The sequence below is a fragment of the Salmo salar genome, chromosome ssa12 (assembly GCF_905237065.1).
Source record: "Salmo salar chromosome ssa12, Ssal_v3.1, whole genome shotgun sequence".
NCBI lineage: Eukaryota > Metazoa > Chordata > Actinopteri > Salmoniformes > Salmonidae > Salmo > Salmo salar.
This window is the reverse complement of record NC_059453.1, coordinates 23,223,463-23,245,962: the sequence shown is the minus strand read 5'-3', so window position 1 is coordinate 23,245,962 and position 22,500 is coordinate 23,223,463. Positions and strand designations below refer to the sequence as shown.

General features: G+C 44.5%; 1 protein-coding gene across 2 annotated transcripts in view; it reads left to right on the top strand.

Moving 5' to 3' along the window:
* The window catches only part of LOC106589906 (phospholipid phosphatase-related protein type 5), a 62,785-nt gene that overhangs the window by 1,317 nt on the left and 38,968 nt on the right, over window positions 1–22,500 (top strand). For both annotated transcript variants that reach the window (XM_045691095.1, XM_045691097.1), the window contains exon 2: window positions 3,358–3,485. In XM_045691095.1, the coding sequence (XP_045547051.1) occupies window positions 3,414–3,485 (72 nt within the window). In that variant the 5' untranslated portion in view covers window positions 3,358–3,413. The remainder of the gene's footprint in view (window positions 1–3,357; window positions 3,486–22,500) is intronic.

Here is a 22,500-nt window from a genome sequence, read left to right as displayed (position 1 = left end):
GAAGAGAAAAAAGGAGGGATGACTGAGCTGGGTGAAGAGAGAGGATGGATGAAGTGAGTGGGGTGAAGAGAGAGAAAGAGGGATGGACTGAGCAGAGTGAAGAGAGAGAAGGAGGGATGACTGAGGGGTGAGGAGAGAGAAGGAGAGATGGACTGAGCGGGGTGAAGAGAGAGAGAAAGAGAGATGGACTGAGCGGGGTGAAGAGAGAGAGAAAGAGAGATGGACTGAGCAGGGTGAAGAGAGAGAGAAAGAGAGATGGACTGAGCGGGGTGAAGAGAGAGAGAAAGAGAGATGGACTGAGCGGGGTGAAGAGAGAGAGAAAGAGGGATGGACTGAGCGGGGTGAAGAGAGAGAGAAAGAGGGATGGACTGAGGGGGTGAAGAGAGAGAGAAAGAGAGATGGACTGAGCGGGGTGAAGAGAGAGAGAAAGAGAGATGGACTGAGCGGGGTGAAGAGAGAGAGAAAGAGAGATGGACTGAGCGGGGTGAAGAGAGAGAGAAAGAGAGATGGACTGAGCGGGGTGAAGAGAGAGAGAAAGAGAGATGGACTGAGCGGGGTGAAGAGAGAGAGAAAGAGAGATGGACTGAGCGGGGTGAAGAGAGAGAGAAAGAGAGATGGACTGAGCGGGGTGAAGAGAGAGAGAAAGAGAGATGGACTGAGCGGGGTGAAGAGAGAGAGAAAGAGAGATGGACTGAGCGGGGTGAAGAGAGAGAGAAAGAGAGATGGACTGAGCGGGGTGAAGAGAGAGAGAAAGAGAGATGGACTGAGCGGGGTGAAGAGAGAGAGAAAGAGAGATGGACTGAGCGGGGTGAAGAGAGAGAGAAAGAGAGATGGACTGAGCGGGGTGAAGAGAGAGAGAAAGAGAGATGGACTGAGCGGGGTGAAGAGAGAGAGAAAGAGAGATGGACTGAGCGGGGTGAAGAGAGAGAGAAATAGATGGACTGAGCGGGGTGAAGAGAGAGAGAAAGAGAGATGGACTGAGCGGGGTGAAGAGAGAGAGAAAAGAGATGGACTGAGCGGGGTGAAGAGAGAGAGAAATAAATTGACTGAGCGGGGTGAAGACCAGTTCAGTATATGAGCCAAAACTCAATAATACATGTAGTTAAACACAGAGGACTTTAACCACTCTGATGTGTGTGTAATAATGTATATCTGAACAAGCTCTCAGACACTAGGCTACTGATGAATGTCCACTTAGACATCTAGCCATTAGAATATTAGTGTGACTTCTGTGTGCAAGTCTTTCCATTGCTATCAATGATTGATTGATTGAATAATGATTTATTATGCAAAGTTTAAACAGGAGTCAACCTCACTTACACTACCGTTCAAAGGTTTGGGGTCACTTAGAAATGTCCTTGTTTTTGAAAGAAAAGCACATTTGTTGTCCATTAAAATAACATCAAATTGATCAGAAATACAGTGTAGACATTGTTAATGTTGTAAATGACTATTGTTGCTGGAAACAGATGATTTTTTATGGAATATCTACATAGGCGTACAGAGGCCCATTATCAGCAACCATCACTCCTGTGTTCCAATGGCACGTTGTGTTAGCTAATCCAAGTTTATCATTTTAAAAGGCTAATTGATCATTAGAAAACCCTTTTGAAATTATGTTAGCACAGCTGAAAACTGTTGTTCTTATTAAAGAAACAATAAAACTGGCCTTTTTTAGAGGGTTTTCTAATGATCAATTAGCCTTCTATGTAGATATTCCATAAAACATCTGCTGTTTCCAGCTACAATAGTCATTTACAACATTAACAATGTCTACACTGTATTTCTGATCAATTTTATGTTATTTTAATTTCTAAGTGACCCCAAACTTTTGAACGGTAGTGTATCTCAATTCAGGATTCTGTTCAGAAAGGCATGAGATCAGGTCAGCATCCCAAATGGCACCCTATTCCCTAAGTAGTGCACTATGTTGGGAATAGGGTGCCATTTGGGACATGGGTGAGGAAAGGGTGACCCAAAGGAGGCTTTCTAAGAAGAGTATACAGAAGGGACTAACATCTGTCAATCAAACCTTGAAACTGCTTTTCAAGTAAAAAATGCATTATTCTCTCTCTCTATCGGAATTCATATTTGGTGTTTATGCACTACCCAGAATAATATTGACTGTGTGAATCAAACACTTCAACTGCAAATCAACTCAGACAGGCTTTTTTGCTACTGCGTGGTGAGAAATGTACTTTTGACTTTGATGGAATAGTATCCATAGTTCTTGGAGCCTACAGTTCTTTCCCCATGGGTATCTGCTTGTGGGTAGGTGGAAGGAAGCCTTCTTATCTTATGCCACTTTCTTTGGCAAATGCCTTTCTTTAACATATGTTCTCTTTTCTTTAGCTATCCTGTGGGGGGAATCCCTGGGTTGACTTCAATTTGGGATTATTGTTGTTCAATGTTTAATCTCTCTCTTTCATTCATCGTTTTTTAACCGTTTCTCCCTGTCCCTCTTATGTCTATCCTATTCCCATGCTGTGTCTGACTGACTGTGTCTGACTGACTGTATCTGACTGACTGTGTCTGACTGACCATGTCTGACTGACCATGTCTGAATGACCATGTCTGACTGACCGTGTCTGAAAACTGTATCTGACTGACTGTGTCTGAAAACTGTATCTGACTGACTGTGTCTGAAAACTGTATCTGACTGACTGTGTCTGAAAACTGTGTCTGACTGACTGTGTCTGAAAACTGTATCTGACTGACCGTGTCTGAAAACTGCATCTGACTGACTGTGTCTGAAAACTGTGTCTGACTGACCGTGTCTGAAAACTGTGTCTGACTGACTGTGTCTGACTGACTGTGTCTGACTGACTGTGTCTGAAAACTGTATCTGACTGTGTTTGACTGACTGTCTGAAAACTGTATCTGACTGTGTTTGACTGACTGTCTGAAAACTGTATCTGACTGACTGTGTCTGAAAACTGTATCTGACTGTGTTTGACTGACTGTCTGAAAACTGTATCTGACTGACTGTGTCTGAAAACTGTATCTGACTGACTGTGTCTGAAAACTGTATCTGACTGACTGTGTCTGAAAACTGTGTCTGACTGACTGTGTCTGACTGACTGACTGTCTGACTGACTGTGTCTGAAAACTGTGTCTGACTGACTGTGTCTGAAAACTGTATCTGACTGACTGTGTCTGAAAACTGTGCCTGCGTCCCAAATGGAACCATATTCGTGCGGTGTGTGTGCATGCGTGTGCGTGTCCGTGTGCTTGTGTGCGATAAAAACATTTTTTTTTAAATAAATAACTCAAAATGGTTCCGTCATTGACTAAAATGGAGCAATTTGGCACAGCAATACTTTTCTGTGGCTGTTGCTAAAGGTTATGATTCTACAGGTGCATCAGTCCAGCTAACAGAAGAGAAACAGAAGAGAAACCAGGAAGAAGGCACAATGAGGAATATAGGAGACAGAGACCTACAGAAGACCAGCACCTACATCGTACCCTGCTTCCTGCTAGTGGAGGTGAGTGGGCAGCATATTGACCAATCATTTCCAATATTTCAATCACCCTTTCCCTTGTCCTCTTTCAACAAACAATAAATCCAATCCTACATATTGGAACATGGCCTCAGTGCAGAGACCTCTTTGTTCATTGCTCTGTCTGTACTTCCTCCTCTACTCTTCCCCTCTTCCTCCTCTCCTCTCATCCCCTCTCCCTCCTCTCCTCCGCTGCCCTCCTCTCATCCCCCTCTCCTCTCCTCTCTTCTTGTCTCTTTTCCTCTCCTTTCCTCTCCTCCGCTCCTCTCCCTCTCCCTCCTCTCCTCTCATCCACCCCTCTCCCTCCTCTCCTCCGCTCCTCTCATCCCCCTCTCCTCTCCCTTCTTCTCCTCTCCTTTCCTTTCCTCTCCTCTCCTCTGATCCCTCTCTCCCTCCTCTACTCGCACCCCCCCTCCCTCCTCTTCTCTCATCCCGCCTCTCCTCCTCTCCTCCGGTCATCTCCCTCCTCTCATCCCCATCTCCTCTCCCTTCTTCTTCTCCTCGCCTCCCCTCCCTCCTCTACCTCCTCTCCTTCTCAGGTCCCTCTATATTCTATAAACCCTCACATGCATTTCCTAATTAATCGGCCTAATTAACACAAGGAAATACAATTAGCCCGCTCAGCCGCTAGCACTCTACGCTATTGCTAATGCTGTGCCCACTGCCCATAGAGCCTGCAACAAGGGCAAGCGTAGTGGGTTAGCAGAGTTCGCAGTTTTAGCATTATCATGAGGTAAGAGGGGGATTTCTGCCATTAGCTATACAGTATATCTAACACGTTACTGAGACCGTGTACCAACTGTGCACGCGGAGCCTGTGGGCAAGCTAGCGTAGCAAGTTTTTAGAGTTTTAGCATTATCATAGGGTTAGAAGTTGATTTTAGTTGTTAGCTATACAGTAGACTATATATTTCATGGGCTTTTAATAGCAGGGCTAGCATTAGTAGCTACAGTTTACGGTAAGAGGTTGATTTTGAGTTTAGCCACAAGACAACTGTATATATCCCGTGGGGTGTTGGAGTGGACTAATGTGTTTTTGATCAACTGCAGTGAGAGAAAGTGTAGGTCTATGGAATTAGACAGTAAGAAGGGTTAACCTCAGTACAGTGTAGAATTCAGATGTAACTAGCCACTATATATCTCATGTGTAGCACATGGGGATGTGTGAAACGTACTCCGCAACCTAAAATGTCCTCACTTGCAGTAACAAATTGTACATTTTTCGGTGGCGCTGACTGGTAAGACGCTCCGGGAGTGCGGTATCGTGTGCAAGCAAAGCAGAGGCCCTGGGTTCGAGCCTTGGTGTGAACCGAATCAGGAGGAAGCGGTACTCGCTAAGCAAGCAACGTGATGTCCGTTACACCTGGGTTATGACAACTGAATGTGTTTTTGTTCAAATCAGAGACATTTTAGGGCTAGCAGTTAGTAGTGGTACCACATAGGGTTAATGACAGGGATCGATGTAGCTATATCCCAGGGTGTTTGGAGAGTTGGAGAGTGGACTTCATAATAATGTGTTTTTGGACAGCCGCAAACTATCTGAGAAACCGCAGTAAACAAAAATGCAGTTTGCAGCGTATTAGCGGTGGAGTCCGAATTTGATCTCAGCCACTAGACATGCAGGCTACGTTCCCGAATGGCACCCTATTCCCTATAGGGCCCACAGGGCTCTGGTTGAAAATAGTGCACTATGTAGGAAATATGGCGGCATTTGGGACGCAGGGCCAGCATACCCAAATGGGGTGTCATGAGAGCTGGAGTTTAATGTGTGTTTGTACCACTGTAGTCGGAGAAAACAGTAGTACATCTCTGGGGCATTCACCTCCTACACACATTATACCATTCTCTACCTGACACACTCAGTCTGTGTCCCAAATGGCACCTTATTCCCTTTATAGCGCACTACTTTTGACCTGAGCCTCCTTTGGCCTCCTTTAGCCCTCCTTTCTTCAACCGTACTCCTCCACTCCTACAACAAAGCCATCCAGCTATTTTTACACTCCTCCAAAACACTCATCCCTCTCTCCAACACTCCTCCAGGGTCCCCTCTCCTCTCTTTCTCCATCCCTCCTCTCCTTCTTCTCTCCCAATCTGCTCCGTCGGTGGAAGGGAGTGAGAGAGTAAACGGCCTGCTACTGTACAGCACTCCAGAGGGCATCCAGTCTTCTGTTGTTACATTAGCATCTCATTACACTCTATTCTCTAAAACAAACGGGCTGACGCTCTCCTTTCTTCCGCCTCTCTTCTCTTTATCTCTTATTCTCTCTCTCGCTCTCGCTTGCTTGCTTGCTCTCTCTCGCTCTCTCTCGCTCTCTCTCGCTCTCTCTCACTCTCTCGCTCTCTCTCGCTCTCTCTCGCTCTCTCTCGCTCTCTCCGCTCTCTCTCGCTCTCTCTCGCTCTCTGTGTCTCTCTTTCTCTGGGCATTGTTTCGTATTTTCCAGCCATTACCATCTTTCTCTATCCTAGAACGTGAGAACATTTCTTATCAGTCCCGTTAATAAACAAGGGATTACACAGGATTTCCACCTTCCCATCCTTTTGACTGGGATGAGAACTTCAGAAGGGAAAATGGAAGCTAAGCTTCTCCATCTCTATCTCTTCTAACCTCTCCTCCTTCCAGGCAGAATAATCCTGGTGTGAAAAGACACACACAGACACACACACACACACACACACACACACACACACACACACACACACACACACACACACACACACACACACACACACACACACACACACACACACACACACACACAGACACACTGAAATGCACATGCACACGGACGCACCGTCTCTCTCTCTTTCTCTCTTTTCTCTTCTCTTCTCTCCTGGTCCAGCAGTGTGTGACATGGTAGATGTGCTGTGAGGGGCACAAAGGGTCTGCTCTCAAGGCTAACTGGCTCCTTCACTTCAAAGACTCAAGCGCTTAAAGAGCCGTTTTGATGTAACTGATTTTGCACCGGGCTTCAGTGGAAGAGGAAGTAAGTGGCAATTGGAAGGTCATACTATATGGAAATAAAGGAGCAATCAGCGATTGGTACATACATTTTTTTTACTTAAATTAATGATATACCCATTGATTCTTGAAGAATATAACTTTTAAATGCCTCATGAGTTTAGTTCAACTGTCGGACCCGACAACTGTCAAATGATTTTGGCATCTTTTCTTGTAAGCTTAATTGATTAGTTACAAAATGAACAGCTGATGAGAAAACTGTCAATCTAATTGTGTTCTGGTTGCCCCAGAGAAAACAAATCTGAGACATTGCCTATGGTCCATGGTCAAAAGTAGTGCAATAACCTGAGCGTACAAAACATTAAGAACACCTTCCTAATATTGAGTTGCTCCCCCCCCTCTCAGAACAGCCTCTATTCGTCGGCACATGGACTCTACAAGGTGTCAAAAGCGTTCCACAGGGATGTTGGCCCATGTTAAATCCAGTGCTTCCCATAGTTGTATCAAGTTGGCTGGATGTCCTTTGAGTGGTGGACCATTCTTGATACACACGGAAAACTGTTTAGTGTGGAAAAACCCAACAGCGTTGCAGTTCTGGACACAAACCGGTGCGCCTGGAACCTACTACCATACCATTTTCAAAGGCACTTAAATATTTTGTCTTGCCCATTCACCCTATGAATGGCACACATACACAATCCATGATACTCAGAATGGCGCCGGAGGGGATGGCTGCCGTTTTACAGCGCTCCTAACCAACTGTGCTATTTTGTTAGTTTTTTCGCATTGTTTATAACGCATTGCTACTGTCTCTTATGACCGAAACAACTTCTGGACATCAGAACAGCGATTACTCACCTCAAACTTGACAAAGATTTTTTCTTTAACGAATCCGACGTGACGGATGTACTGCTTTCTAGGGAACGGGCCCAAATACTCTTCATTTGGGTGAAGAAAACACAGAGAAAAAGGGGGAGGAGGTCAGGCAGCCTTCTGAGAATTCGTAGGCAATTGCGTAAACCTCCAACACCATCTGTTCTATTGGCCAATGTGCAATCATTGGAAAACAAAATGGATGATATACAATCAAGACTATCCTACCAATGGGACATTAAAAACGGTAATATCTTGTGTTTCACCGAGTCGTGACTGAATGACGACACAGATAATATAGAGCTGGCGTGATTTTCCATCCATCGGCAGGACAGAGAAGCTACGTCTGGTAAGACGAGGGGCGGGGGTGTGTGTCTATTTGTCAATAACAGCTGGTGTGCGATGTCTAGTATTAATGAAGTCTCGAAGTATTGCTCGCCTGAGTTCGAGTACCTTATGATAAGCTGTAGACCATGCTATCTACCAAGAGAGTTCTCATCTATATTATTCGTAGCCATCTATTTACCACCAAAAAACGATGCTGGCACGAAGACCACACACAACTAGCTGTATAAGGCCATAAGCAAACGAGAAAATGCTCATCCAGAGGCGGCACCCCTAGTGGCCAGGGACTTTAATGCAGGCAAACTTAAATACATTTTACCTCATTTCTACCAGCATGTCACATTTGCAACCAGAGGAAAAGAACTCTAGACCACCTTTACTCCATACACAGAGATGCATACAAAGCTCTCCCTCGCCCTCCATTTGGCAAATCTGACCATAATTCTATCCTCCTGATTCCTGCTTACAAGCAAAAACTAAAGCAGGAAGTACCAGTGACTCGCTCAATACGGAAGTGGTCAGATGACGCGGGTGCTACGCTACAGGACTGGTTGGCTAGCACAGGCAGGACATACAGACGTACATATCCCAACCAGAAGCCATGGATTACAGGCAACATCTGCATCGAGCTAAAGGCTAGAGCTGCTGCTTTCAAGGAGCAGGACACTAATCCAGACGCTTATAAGAAATCCCACAACACCCTCAGACGAACCATCAAACAGGCAAAGCGTCAATACAGGATTCAGATCGAATCCTACTACACCGGCTCTGACACTCGTCGGATGTGGCAGGGCTTGAAAACTATTATGGACTACAAAGTGAAACTCAGCCGTGAGCTGCCCAGTGACGTGAGCCTACCAGATGAGCTAAATGCCTTTTATGCTCGCTTCGAGGCAAGCAACACTGAAGCATAGTCCCTGTGCCCAAGGAACCAAAGGTAACCTGCCTAAATGATTACCGCCCTTTAGCACTCACGTCAGTAGCCATGAAGTGCTTTGAAAGGCTGGTCATGGCTCACATCAACAGCATCATCATCTTTTTTTCCAAGATGGCGTAGCAGTTCAGACGTCCTCTACCCTCCTCTTGTCGTGTCCCGTGTATTTATATATTTACATATTTTTTTTCTTCACTTATCTTTTTATATATATATATTCTTTTTTAATTCTAAAAACTCAACCTCAAAGCACTCTCCTGCAACCCGCCTCACCAATTAAAAAAAATTAAGTATTATTTACCTCATCTGAATTCCACAACAGAAGCTAGCAAGAGGTTAGCCATTTTCACTGGCTAACGTTGAAGTTCAGCTAGCCACGGTTAGCTGTCCTCAGCTATCCATTAGCTCGAAAAGCTATCGCCAGTTTTTGTACAGCGCGACTCAGACCAGAGCATACCGGACCTATTCTCTCTCCTTTCCCCGATTTCTACCGCAGGCTCTGGACATTTACACCTGGATCTTGCAGCTAACTAGCTGCTACCTGAGTGACTATTGGCAACGTCGGTCACAGAATTAACACACATTATTACGAGGGAACAAAATGGCGCCGTAGAGAGAACACGGTGTTTCAGCGAGCTCACGCGGTATTCGTAAATTTATATTCTTTCATTAATCTCCTAGCTTGAAAAAGTGGTAGAATTGGCTAAATAAGTTACCCTACAATGAGTCTTGGCGACTATTTCTCAAAAATCCCCGACAACATGCCCAACAGAGCTACTAAGAAGTCGACCAAAACCGCCATCCATGTAGATGTGCAGGAGGAGCTAGCTAACGTTAGCGGATCTAACAGCATTACAGATCCAGGCACAATGGACCTGGTGATTCAAAGGATGACGGATAACATTACTAAAGTGATCGATGTTAAGATAAGAACGGTCCTGGAAGCAATAGCAGGCCATTCAGCTGAACTACAGAGGGTTGTCAAACGTGTTGATGAGGCGGAAGGAAGAATTGCTACTGTGGAAACTTCAACTACATCCATGGACACTAAGATAAAAGCACTTGAGAAACAGGTGCGCGAAATGGCGGAGCACATTGACGACTTGGATAATCGAGGACGCAGATGCAATATACGTGTTGTGGGACTCCCGGAAAATTCTGAAGGGACACGTTCAGTAAAATTTTTTGAGGAATGGATCCCTGGCTACCTACAAATGGACACTAAGGCTGGTCGGGTGAAGCTAGACAGAGCACATCGCTCTCAAGCACCGATACCTGGTCCCAATCAGCGCCCACGACCAGTGGTTATAAAGTTCCACAACTTTACCGACAAGCAGCGCGTCATGGATGCGGCTAGAAACATCGGTTCTGATGGTAGTCAACGTAAAGGTCCAAAGGTCTCATTCTTCAATGATTATTCCACAGCAGTTGTACGAAGGCGCAAAGCGTTTGATGAGGTGAAGGCCCGACTCAAGAGAATGAAGATCGACTACGCACTGCTGTACCCGGCCACATTGAAGATTATGGTCAACGGATCGCCTAAAAAACTCTACACATCTGAAGAGGCTGCTGCGTTTATTGACTCTCTCGGGTAAATAACCTTAAGCTGCACCTCCGCAGCATTGGATAACGTCTTATTTTATTTTTAATCTGATCATGAAACAGGGGTGTAAGTTCTCATGTGCTCCTGTTCAGTGACATTCGTATTGTTATTATTTTTCTTGCTAAAGTAACTGCCGCCTTAGCTCAGACTGAGATATGTGTGAACCTATATTGGTGCCCAGGCTTGGTTTTAGGTGGAATAGCCTCAATCTTCTATTGATTTTAATTTCCACATATATAAAGGATGAGGCTATTGAGTGGCAATGCGGACTTAAGAGTCTACATTGGAGAGTTGAAATCCCCTGCATGTTAGCTAGTGGGAAAACCCCCTTTTGGATCTTTTCATGTTTAATTTTTGGGTTTAGTATAGTTCGAGTTCAGGGTTCATATCGTTTGTTTACGCTCAGTGAGATAGAGGAGAGTTCAACACATGGAAAAAGGTACCACCCCATTTTTACAGTAGAATTCAGTCTGGATATTGAATGGTCAAAGCGCAATGGCAGGTAACAGATTACGTATATGTACATGGAACATTAGAGGGAGCCATAACCCCATTAAAAGGAAGAAGATACTGTCCTTTTTGAAAAAAGAAAATATTGATATTGCCCTATTACAAGAGACTCATTTGAATGATAAGGAGCATCTGAAATTACAACAAGGGGGGTATGGTCAAGTGTTTTTCTCATCATTTACATCCAGAAGTAGAGGTGTAGCAATTCTTGTGAAAAAGAACCTACCACTTAAGGTCTTGAAGTGTGTGAAAGATAAATTGGGTCGCTTTGTTATAATTAATGGTACTTTACAAGGGCAGAGCATTTCCATAATGAATATTTACTTCCCCCCTGCCCACCCCCTGACTTCCTCACTAAGGTATTTCTAGACTTTTCAGAATTAAACTCAGACACTGCAGTGGTTGGAGGAGATTTTAACTGTTTGTTGAACCCCCTTATTGATAAGCTTCCCAGTGGTATAGCCTCACTCTCTCCTCAAGCTAAGTCACTTACGGCTATTTGTGACGATCTGGGGTATGCTGATGTTTGGAGAGCTTTTCATCCCTCCAACAGAGAGTTCACTTTTTCTCTGCACCTCATGGATGTCAGACTAGAATAGATTACTTTTTTATGCCCAGGACGTCACTGCAGTCGGTTTTATCCGCTAGGATAGGAAGCATAGTCATATCTGATCATGCGGAGGTGATCCTGGACATAAAACTCAACGGGGCATTCAATCAGTCAAGACACTGGAGGTTGAATACAACCATTCTTAAAGACCATACATTCACATCATATTTTATTACAGAGTTTAAGGCATTTTTCTCTATTAACTCTCAATCAACAGATAACCCCTCACTCCTTTGGGAAACCTGTAAGGCGTACGCCAGGGGTCTGATTATGTCATACGCAGCCACTAAGAGGCGGAAAAAGCGTGAAAAGCAAAAAACACTAGAGGGTGAATTAGGAACTAAAGAGAAGGACTACATTGAAACTCCCACTCCTGCCCTATTAAAGGAAATATCAGTCATTAGATCAACGTTGGACTCCCTCCTAACACAGGACGCTGAAAAGAAAATTAGATTTGTCAAGCAAAAGCTATATGAACATGGCGATAAGCCAGGAAAGTACTTGGCGTACCTAGCTAAAAAGAGAGCTGACTCACAGTCAATTGCAGCTATTACTGATTCTGATGGCAATCATTTATATGAAAATAAATTGATAAATGACTCATTTAAGAAATTCTATGCAAATCTTTATGCCTCAGAACTGCCAAATGACGCAGCCAAGTTAATGGAGAACTTCTTTTCTAAGATTGAGCTCCCTACTATCTCCGAAGAACAGAGGTCTCTCCTTAATGCCCCTATTACCGAGGAAGAGATATTGTCCGCAATTAAGAATCTGCAAAATGGTAAGGCCCCAGGACCGGACGGGTTTTGTAGTGAGTTCTATAAAGAATTCCATGGCCTGATCCTTGAGCCATTGCGTGATATGTTTAACCACTCATTTTCAAATGACCAGCTCCCCCAAACGCTGCGAGAAGCCAACATATCACTTATTCTCAAAAAGGGAAAATGCCCGGAGTCTTGTTCCTCGTACAGACCAATTTCCCTTCTGAATGTGGATAGAAAATTGCTTTCTAAAATTCTAGCCACAAGATTAGAGGACTCACTGCCGCTAATTGTGAAAGGAGACCAAACTGGCTTCATTAAGGGACGCAGGTCATGTAACAATGTCAGACGGCTTCTTAATGTAATTGAAGTCTACCAACGAAGTGCTATGGATGGTCTTGTGCTCTCCCTAGATGCTGAGAAAGCATTTGATCGTGTGGAGTGGTCTTACCTATTCTTTGCTCTAAATAAATTCGGACTGGGGGACAACTTTATAAAATGGGTGAAAGTTTTATATGATGACCCTCAGGCTGCTGTCCTTACTAATGGACTACGGTCAAATAGCTTCCCTATACACAGAGGTACCAGACAGGGCTGTCCTTTGTCCCCCCTCCTATTCGCACTTGTTATGGAACCACTGGCCGAGGCCATCAGGGCAACGCCTGCTATACAGGGGCTGCTCATTGGTGATGTTCACCATAAAATAAGCTTGTATGCTGATGATGTCCTGATATTCATTTCTAATCCCGAGACTTCAATCACACCTCTTATTAATATTATTGAGTTATTCAGCGAATTCTCAGGCTACAAGATTAACCTAACTAAATCAGAGGCTATGCCACTTGGTAACCTTCACTCTGTACCTAATACTTCTCCCCCTGTCCTTTTAAATGGTCTCCCTCAGGTTTTACGTATCTGGGTATATCTGTAACTCCTAAATTCCAACAAATGTACAAAGCCAATTTTGTTCCCTTGTTCGACACAATAAGACAGGATCTGGAGCGCTGGAACTCTCTTCCGATTTCATGGTTGGGTAGAATATCCCTCTTGAAAATGAACATTTTACCTAGGCTACTCTACCCAATCCAAATGATCCCAGTATTACTCTCCAATAAGGTAATAAAGGATGTAAATGGATGGCTAAGTTCCTTTATATGGAGTAAACGCAAGCCAAGACTTAAGATGGCAATATTGCAGCTGCCAAATTCTATGGGTGGCTTGGATCTGCCCAATATCAGGTTCTATCAGTGGTGTGCCCACCTATGTTATATTTCAGACTGGATCACAAACGATGACTCCTCTATTTGGTTAGACATTGAGACTTCTCTTTCAAAATACCCTTTACAGGATCTTCTGTTTTTCACAAGTTTCAAGTCTGTAAAAGATCATTGTAACAACCCCATTACACTTAACACACTCAAAGTATGGAAGTCAGTTCAACGTTTCCTGGGAAGGTCCAAACTAACCTCTGCTCTTACCCCAATTCTTAACAACCCAGATTTTGCTCCAGGATTGCTGGATGCTGGCTTTAACGTTTGGCTTAATAAGGGCATACGCAGACTAAATGACTTATTTGCAGATAAGATTTTATTGTCATTTGAGCAGATGGTCGAGAAATATCAACTCCCAAAGCAGGACTTTTCCGTTTTCCTACAAGTAAGGCATTATATTCTGAAGAGCACCACCTTAATTGGCAACCCTGATATGTCTGTCATTGAAAGAATGCTTTTTTCCCACAAAGGAAAATGTCTGTAAGTCTGCTTTATGATGCTTTAAGGTCCTTTTCCGCTGTCGATACACAGAGGGTGAAACAAGTGTGGGAGAAAGAACTGTCTGTTACTATTGATGAAGAGATGTGGGAGGACATTTGGAAATATGCAAAAACAATATCTATATGTAATCGTACTAGAGCAATTCAATTAAGAATAATACACAGATTGCATATATCCCCAAATCGCAGACATGCTTTTAGCCCCTCTTCCTCCTCTCCTCAATGTCTTAAATGTAAAACTGATACAGGCACCCTAACACATTGTTTATGGTCATGTACCAAAATACAAAGATATTGGTCTGGTGTTCTGCAAGAAATTGAAAAGATCCTAGGGGTCGATCTAGAATTGGACCCAGTCTCTCTACTGTTAGGTCTACCTAGTAGGCATGTAACTCCTGTGGGTAAGAGGAGGCTTTACAACATCCTCACCTTCGCAGCAAGGAAAAACATACTTTTACAGTGGATTAGTGATAAGGTTCCCTCTATTAAAGATTGGCATAAGATACTATTTGAATGGGTACCGCTGGAATATCTGACATGTACATTGCATTCTAAGACAGATCAGTTCTACAAAGTATGGGAACCTTACCTAAATTACCTAGAACCTGAAGTGTCAGCTATTATGCTGCAAGGATTCTCTTAGAATGGTGATCTATGTATTTCAGAATTACACTGTACGTTCCATGTGGGGAACTCAACTTCTTGGTTTAAACTGAGCTCTTTATTTTCATGTATTTGAATTTTTTGGTATTTTATTTATTTATTTTTATTATAATTGTTTTTTCTTTTTTTTTTTTTTTTCTTTTCTCTGTTCATGTTTGATTAAATGTATGTATTGAGAGACGCAATGGGGGGGATGGGGTGAGAGAAGCGCTGAGCGGGGAGAGGAAAATGGTGGGTGTGTATGTATGTGTGTGGGTGTGTGTGGGTGTGTGTGTGGGTGCATGCATACATACGGATATGTGTAAGTGAGTGCGTTTTTTTTTTGCCTTGTCCTTGTTGTTGTATCTCTTAATATGGGTGAAAATTGTGAAACTCCAATAAAAATACTGTTACAAAAAACACACATTATTACGGAGCTAGCCAGCTAGCCAGCTGAAGAGTTCCGTCAGCACTCCTGGGCTATTCCTGAGCTAGCCAGCTGAAGTGTCTCCTGGGCTACAACTCACCTATCCTGACCCGTTTTACTGCCGATCCGGAGCCCCATCAGGTCTTCACGACTGGACCACCGACGTTATCTGCCCGAGGGAGTTATCCAACTGGCCCCTCCGTCGCGACGTAACCTGATCGCCCATCTGCGGCCCGCTAATCGTTAGCTGTCTTTTCGGCTGCGATCTGAATAGGTCTATCGGACACTTTTCTTGGGCCACTATAACTAACTATTTTGCCAACTTGGACAGGTCCCCCCTTCCACACGGAACCCCACTAACCCACAGACGGAAACGCATCGAGCTGGTTAAAAACAGACCTCCCTCCCATCTTCCACCAGCTTGCTACCTATGGCCCGGCTAGCTGTCTGAATCTCACTGGACCCTTTGATCACTCGGCTAAGCATGCCTCTCCTTAATGTCAATATGCCTTCTCCATTGCTGTTCTGGTTAGTGTTTATTGGCTTATTTCACTGTAGAGCCTCTAGCCCTGCTCATTATACCTTATCCAACCTCTCAGTTCCTCCACCCACACATGCTATGACATCTTCTGGTTTCAATGATGTTTCTAGAGACAATATCTCTCTCACTATCACTAAATGCCTAGGTTTACCTCCTCTGTACTCACATCCCACCATACCTTTGTCTGTACATTATACCTTGAAGCTATTTTATCGCCCCCAGAAACCTGCTCCTTTTTCTCTCTATTCTGGACGTCACAGACGACCAATTCTTATAGCTTTTAGCCGTACCCTCATACTTATTCTTCTCTGCTCCTCTGGGGATGTAGAGGTGAATCCAGGCCCTGCAGTGCCTGGCTCCACTCCTACTCCCCAGGCGCTCTCTTTTGATGACTTCTGTAACCGTAATAACCTTGGTTTCATGCATGTTAACATTAGAAGCCTCCTCCCCTAAGTTTGTTTTATTCACTGCTTTAGCACACTCCGCCAACCCGGATGTCCTAGCTGTGTCTGAATCTTGGCTTAGGAAGTCCACCAAAAACTCTGAAATCTTCATCCCTAACTACAACGTTTTCAGACAAGATAGAACGACCAAAGGGGGCGGTGTTGCAATCTACTGCAGAGATAGCCTGCAGAGTTCTGTCCTGCTATCCAGGTCTGTACCCAAACAATTTGAACTTCTACTTTTAAAAATCCACCTCTCCAAAAACAAGTCTCTCACCGTTGCCGCCTGCTATAGACCCCCCTCGGCCCCTAGTTGTGCTCTGGACACCATATGTGAACTGATTGCCCCCCATCTATCTTCAGAGCTCGTGCTACTAGGTGACCTAAACTGGGACATGCTTAACACCCCAGCCATCCTACAATCCAAGCTTGATGCCCTCAATCTCACACAAATTATTAATGAACCCACCAGGTACAACCCCAAAGCCGCAAACACTGGCACCCTCATAGATATCATCCTAACCAACGTGCCCTCTAAATACACCTCTGCTGTTTTCAACCAAGATCTCAGCGATCACTGCCTCATTGCCTGCACCCCTTAATGGGTCAGCGGTCAAACGACCTCCACTCACCACTGTCAAACGCTCCCTGAAACATTTCAACGAGCAAGCCTTTCTAATCGACCTGGCCCTGGTATCCTGGAAGGATATTGACCTCATCCCGTCAGTAGAGGATGCCTGGTTATTTTTTTTAAATGCCTTCCTCTCCATCTTAAATAAGCATGCCCCTTTCAAGAAATTTAGAACCAGGAACAGATATAGCCCTTGGTTCTCCCCAGACCTGACTGCCCTTAACCAACACAAAAATATCCTGTGGCGTTCTGCATTAGCATCGAACTGCCCCCGCGATATGCAACTTTTTAGGGAAGTTAGAAACCAATACACACAGGCAGTTAGAAACGCCAAGGCTAGCTTTTTCAAACAGAAATTCGCCCGTGCAACTCCAACTCTAAAAAGTTCTGGGACATTGTAAAGTCCATGGAGAATAAGAACACCTCCTCCCAACTGCCCACTGCACTGAGGATAGGAAACTCTGTCACCACCGATAAGCCCACTATAATTGAGAATTTCAATAAGCATTTTTCTACGGCTGGCCATGCTTTCCACCTAACTACCCCTACTGCATTCAACAGCACTGCACCCCCCACAGCTACTCGCCCAAGCCTCCCCCATTTCTCCTTCTCCCAAATCCATTCAGCTGATGTTCTGAAAGAGCTGCAAAATCTGGACTCCTACAAATCAGCTGGGCTTGACAATCTGGACCCTTTCTTTCTAAAATTATCTGCCGAAATTATTGCAACCCCTATTACTAGCATGTTCAACCTCTCTTTCGTGTCGTCTGAGATTCCCATAGATTGGAAAGCAGCTGCTGTCATCCCCCTCTTCAAAGGAGGTGACACTCTTGACCCAAATTGCTACAGACCTATATCCATCCTACCCTGCCTTTCTAAGGTCTTCGAAAGCCAAGTCAACAAACAGATTACCGACCATTTCGAATCCCACCGCACCCTCTCCGCTATGCAATCTGGTTTCAGAGCTGGTCATGGGTGCACCTCAGCCACGCTCAAGGTCCTAAACGACATCGTAACCGCCATCGATAAGAAACATTACTGTGCTGCCGTATTCATTGACCTGGCCAAAGCTTTTGACTCTGTTAATCACCACATCCTCATCGGCAGACTCAGTAGCCTTGGTTTCTCAAACGATTGCGTCGCCTGGTTCACCAACTACTTCTCTGACAGAGTTCAGTGTGTCAAATCGGAGGGCCTACTGTCTGGACCTCTGGCAGTCTCTATGGGGGTACCACAGGGTTCAATTCTTGGGCCAACTCTTTTCTCTGTATACATAAATGATGTCGCTCTTGCTGCTGGTGAATCTCTGATCCACCTCTACGCAGACGACACCATTCTGTACACTTCTGGGCCTTCTTTGGACACTGTGTTAACAACCCTCCAGACGAGCTTCAATGCCATTCAATTCTCCTCCCATGGTCTCCAACTGCTCCTAAACACAAGTAAAACTAAATGCATGCTCTTCAACCGATCGCTGCCTGCACCTGCCCGCCTGTCCAGCATCACTTCTCTGGACGGTTCTAACTTAGAATTTGTGGACATCTACAAATACCTAGGTGTCTGGTTAGACTGTAAACTCTCCTTCCAGACTCACATCAATCATCTCCAATCCAAAGTGAAATCTCGAATTGGCTTCCTATTTCGCAACAAAGCATCCTTCACTCATGCTGCCAAACATACCCTCGTAAAACTGACCATCCTACCAATCCTCGACTTCGGCGATGTCATTTACAAAATAGCTTCCAATACCCTACTCAACAAGCTGGATGCAGTCTATCACAGTGCCATCCGTTTTGTCACCAAAGCCCCATATACTACCCACCACTGCGACCTGTACGCTCTCGTTGGCTGGCCTTCGCTTCATAATCGTCGCCAAACACATTGGCTCCAGGTCATCTACAAGACTCTGCTAGGTAAAGTCCCCCCTTATCTCCGCTCACTGGTCACCATAGCAGCACCCACCTGTAGCACGCGCTCCAGCAGGTATATCTCTCTGGTCACCCCTAAAGCCAACTCCTCCTTTGGTCGTCTCTCCTTCCAGTTCTCTGCTGCCAATGACTGGAACGAACTACAAAAATCTCTGAAACTGGAAACACTTATCTCCCTCACTAGCTTTAAGCACCAGCTGTCAGAGCAACTCACAGATCACTGCACCTGTACATAGCCCATCTATAATTTAGCCCAAACTACTACCTCTTCCCCTACTGTATTTATTTATTTTATTTATTTTGCTCCTTTGCACCATATTATTTATATTTTATCTTTGAACTTTCTTCAAACTACAAATCTACCATTCCAGTGTTTTTCTTGCTATACTTTATTTACTTTGCCACCATGGCATTTTTTTTGCCTTTACCTCCCTTATCTCACATCATTTGCTCACATTGTATATAGTCTTATTTTTTTATTTTTTTATTCTACTGCATCATTGATTGTATGTTGTTTTACTCCATGTGTAACTCTGTGTTTTTGTATGTTGTCGAACTGCTTTGCTTTATCTTGGCCAGGTCGCAATTGTAAATGAGAACTTGTTCTCAACTTGCCTACCTGGTTAAATAAAGGTGAAATTAAAAAAAAATACAAAAATCATCCCGGATACCCTAGACCCACTCCAATTCGCATACCGGCCCAACAGATCCACAGATGATGCAATCTCAATCGCACTCCACACTGCCCTTTCCCACCTGGACAAAAGGAACACCTACGTGAGAATGCTGTTCATTGACTACAGCGCAGCGTTCAACAACGTAGTGCCCACTAAGCTCATCACTAAGCTAAGGACCCTGGGACTAAACACCTCCCTCTGTAACTGGATCCTGGACTTCCTGACGGGCCACCCCCAGGTGGTAAGGGTAGGAAAAACAACACGTCTGCCACGCTGATCCTCAACACTGGGGCCCCTCAGGGGTCCGTGCTTAGTCCGCTCCTGTACTCCCTGTTCAACCACGACCGCGTGGCCAAACACAACTCCAACACTATCGTTAAGTTTGCTAACGACACAACAGTGTTAGGCCTGATTACCGACAACGATGAAACAGCCTTTAGGGAGAAGGTCAGAGACAACAACCTCTCCCTCAATGTGAGCAAGTCAAAAGAGCTGATTGTGGACTACAGGAAAAGGCGGGCCGAACAGGCCCCCATTAACATCGACGGGGCTGTAGTGGAGCAGGTCGAGAGTTTCACACCAAGACAGTCGTGAAGAGGGCACGACAACACCTTTTCCCCCTCAGGAGACTGAAAAGATTTGGCATGGGTCCCCAGATCCTCAAAAAGTTCTACAGCTGCACCATCAAGAGCATCCTGATCGGTTGTATCACCGCCTGGTATGGCAACTGCTCGGCATCTGACCATAAGGTCAGAGGGTAGAGAGGGTAGTGAGTACGGCCCTGTACATCACTGGGGCCAAGCTTCCTGCCATCCAGGACCTATATACTAGGCAGTGTCAGAGGAAAGCCCCAAAAATTGTCAAAGACTCCAGTCACCCAAGTCATAGACTGGTCTAGGACCAAAAGGCTCCTTAACTGCTTCTACCCCCAAGCCATATGACTGCTGAGCAATTAATCAAATGGGCACCCGTACTAGTTACATTGACCCCCCCCCCCATTTGTTTTTACACTGCTGCTACTCGCTGTTTATTATCTATGCACAGTCACTTTACCCCTACCTACATGTTCAAATTACCTCGACTAACCTGTACCTCCGCATATAGACTCGGTACCGGTAACCCCTGTATATAGCCTCGTTATTGTTATTTTATTGTTACTTTCTATTATTTTTTACTTTAGTTTACTTGGTAAATATTTTCTTAACTCTTTCTTGAACTGCATTGATGGTTAAGGGCTTGTAAGTAAGCATTCACGGTAAGGTCTACACCTGTTGGATTCGGCGCATGTGACAAATACAGTTTGATTTGATGTCTTAAAAATCCTTCTTTAACTAGTCTCCTCCCCTTCATCTACACTGATTAAAGTGGATTTAACAACTGACATCAATAAGGGATCATAGCTTTCACCTGGATTCACCTGGTCAGTCTATGTCATGGAAAGAGAAGGTGTTCTTAATGTTTTGTACACTCAGTGTATGGGGAATATGGTGCAAGAAAGGGTCTGCTCTCAAGGCTAACTGGCTCCTTCACTTCAAAGACTGAAGTGCTTCAAATGTTGTTTTGATGTAACTGATTTTGCACTGGGCTTCAGTAGAAGGGGAAGGAAGTGGCAATTGGGAGGTCGTACTATATGGAAATAAAGGGGCAATCAGCGATTGGTACATCCATTTTTGTTTTCTTTTTAATTCATGATATACCCATTGATTCTTGAAGAAGAATTGAGAAAAAGATATTGAGAAATCTGTCCATCCAAAAAAACACAATGTACTGAGCAAATGTCCAATGGCTTTTTACCAAATTACCATATGACAGACCACGTATACATCTACACACCCTAATTGACTAACAAACAAAGGCAAAGTCTTCTCATGCTTTGTTGATTTCTAAAAAGATTTTAACTCAATTTGGCATGAGGGTCTGCTATACAAATTGATGGAAAGCGGTGTTAGGGGAAAAACATACAACAACGTGAAATCCATGTACACAAACAGGTGTGTGGTTAGAATTGGCAAAACACACACACATTTCTTTCCACAGGGCCGTGGGGTGAGACAATGATGCCGCTTGAGCCCCACCCTCTTCAACATATACACATGGGGGCAGCAGGTAGCTTAGTGGTTAGAGCGTTGGGCCAGTAACTGAAAGGTTGCTAGATCCAATCCCCGAACTGACAAGGTAAAAATCTGTCGTTCTGCCCCTGAACAAGGCAGTTAACCCACTGTTCCTAGGCCGTCAATGTAAATAAGAATTTGTTCTTAACTGACTTGCCTAGTTAAATAAAGGTTAAATAATTTTTTCTTTTTTTTAAAAGCACTATACTGTATATACAGAAGTATGTAGACACCCCTTCAAATTAGTGGATTTGGCTATTTCAGCCACACCCGTTGAAGACAAGTGTATAAAATCGATCACACTGCCATGCAATCTCCATAGACAAACATTGGCATTAGAATGGTCTTACTGGAGAGCTCAGTGACTTTCAACGTGGCACCGTCATAGGATGCCACCTTTCCAACAAGTTAGTTCTACAAATGTCTGCCCTGCTAGAGCTGCCCCAGTCAAGTGCTGTAATTGTGAAGTGGAAATGTCTAGAAGCAACATTAGCTCAGGCGCAAAGTGGTAGGTCACATGAGCTCAAAGAACGGGACTGCCGAGTGCTGAAAAATAGTCTGTCCTCGGTTGCAACACTCACTACCGAGTTCCAAACTGCCTCTGGAAGCAACGTCAGCACAAGAACTGTTCGTCGGGTGCTTCATGAAATTAGTTTCCATGGTCGAGCAGCCGCACACAAGACTAAGATCACCATGAGCAATGCCAAGCATCGGCTGGAGTGGTGTAAATCTTGCCTCCAATGGACTCTGGAGCAGTGGAAACACGTTCTCTGGAGTGATGAATCACGCTTCACCATCTGGCAGTCCGACAGACGAATCTGGGTTTGGCGGATGCCAGGAGAACGCTACCTGCCCCAACCTGGAGAAGAGTCCCCTCAGCAAGCTGGTCCTGGGGCTCTGTTCACGAACACAAACAGACCCCACAGAGCCCCAGGACAGCAACACAATCAGACCCAACCAAATCATGAGAAAACAAAAAGATAATTACTTGACACATTGGAAAGAATGAACAAAAAAGCAAACTAGAACATTATTTGGCCCTAAACAGAGAGTACACAGTGGCAGAATATCACTGTGACTGACCCAAAATGAAGGAAAGCTTTGACTATGTAGAGATTCAGTGAGCATAGCCTTGCTGTTGAGAAAAAGCGCTCTAGGCAGACCTGGCTCTCAAGAGAAGACTGGCTATGTGCACACTGCCCACAAAATGAGGTGGAAACTGAGCTGCACTTCCT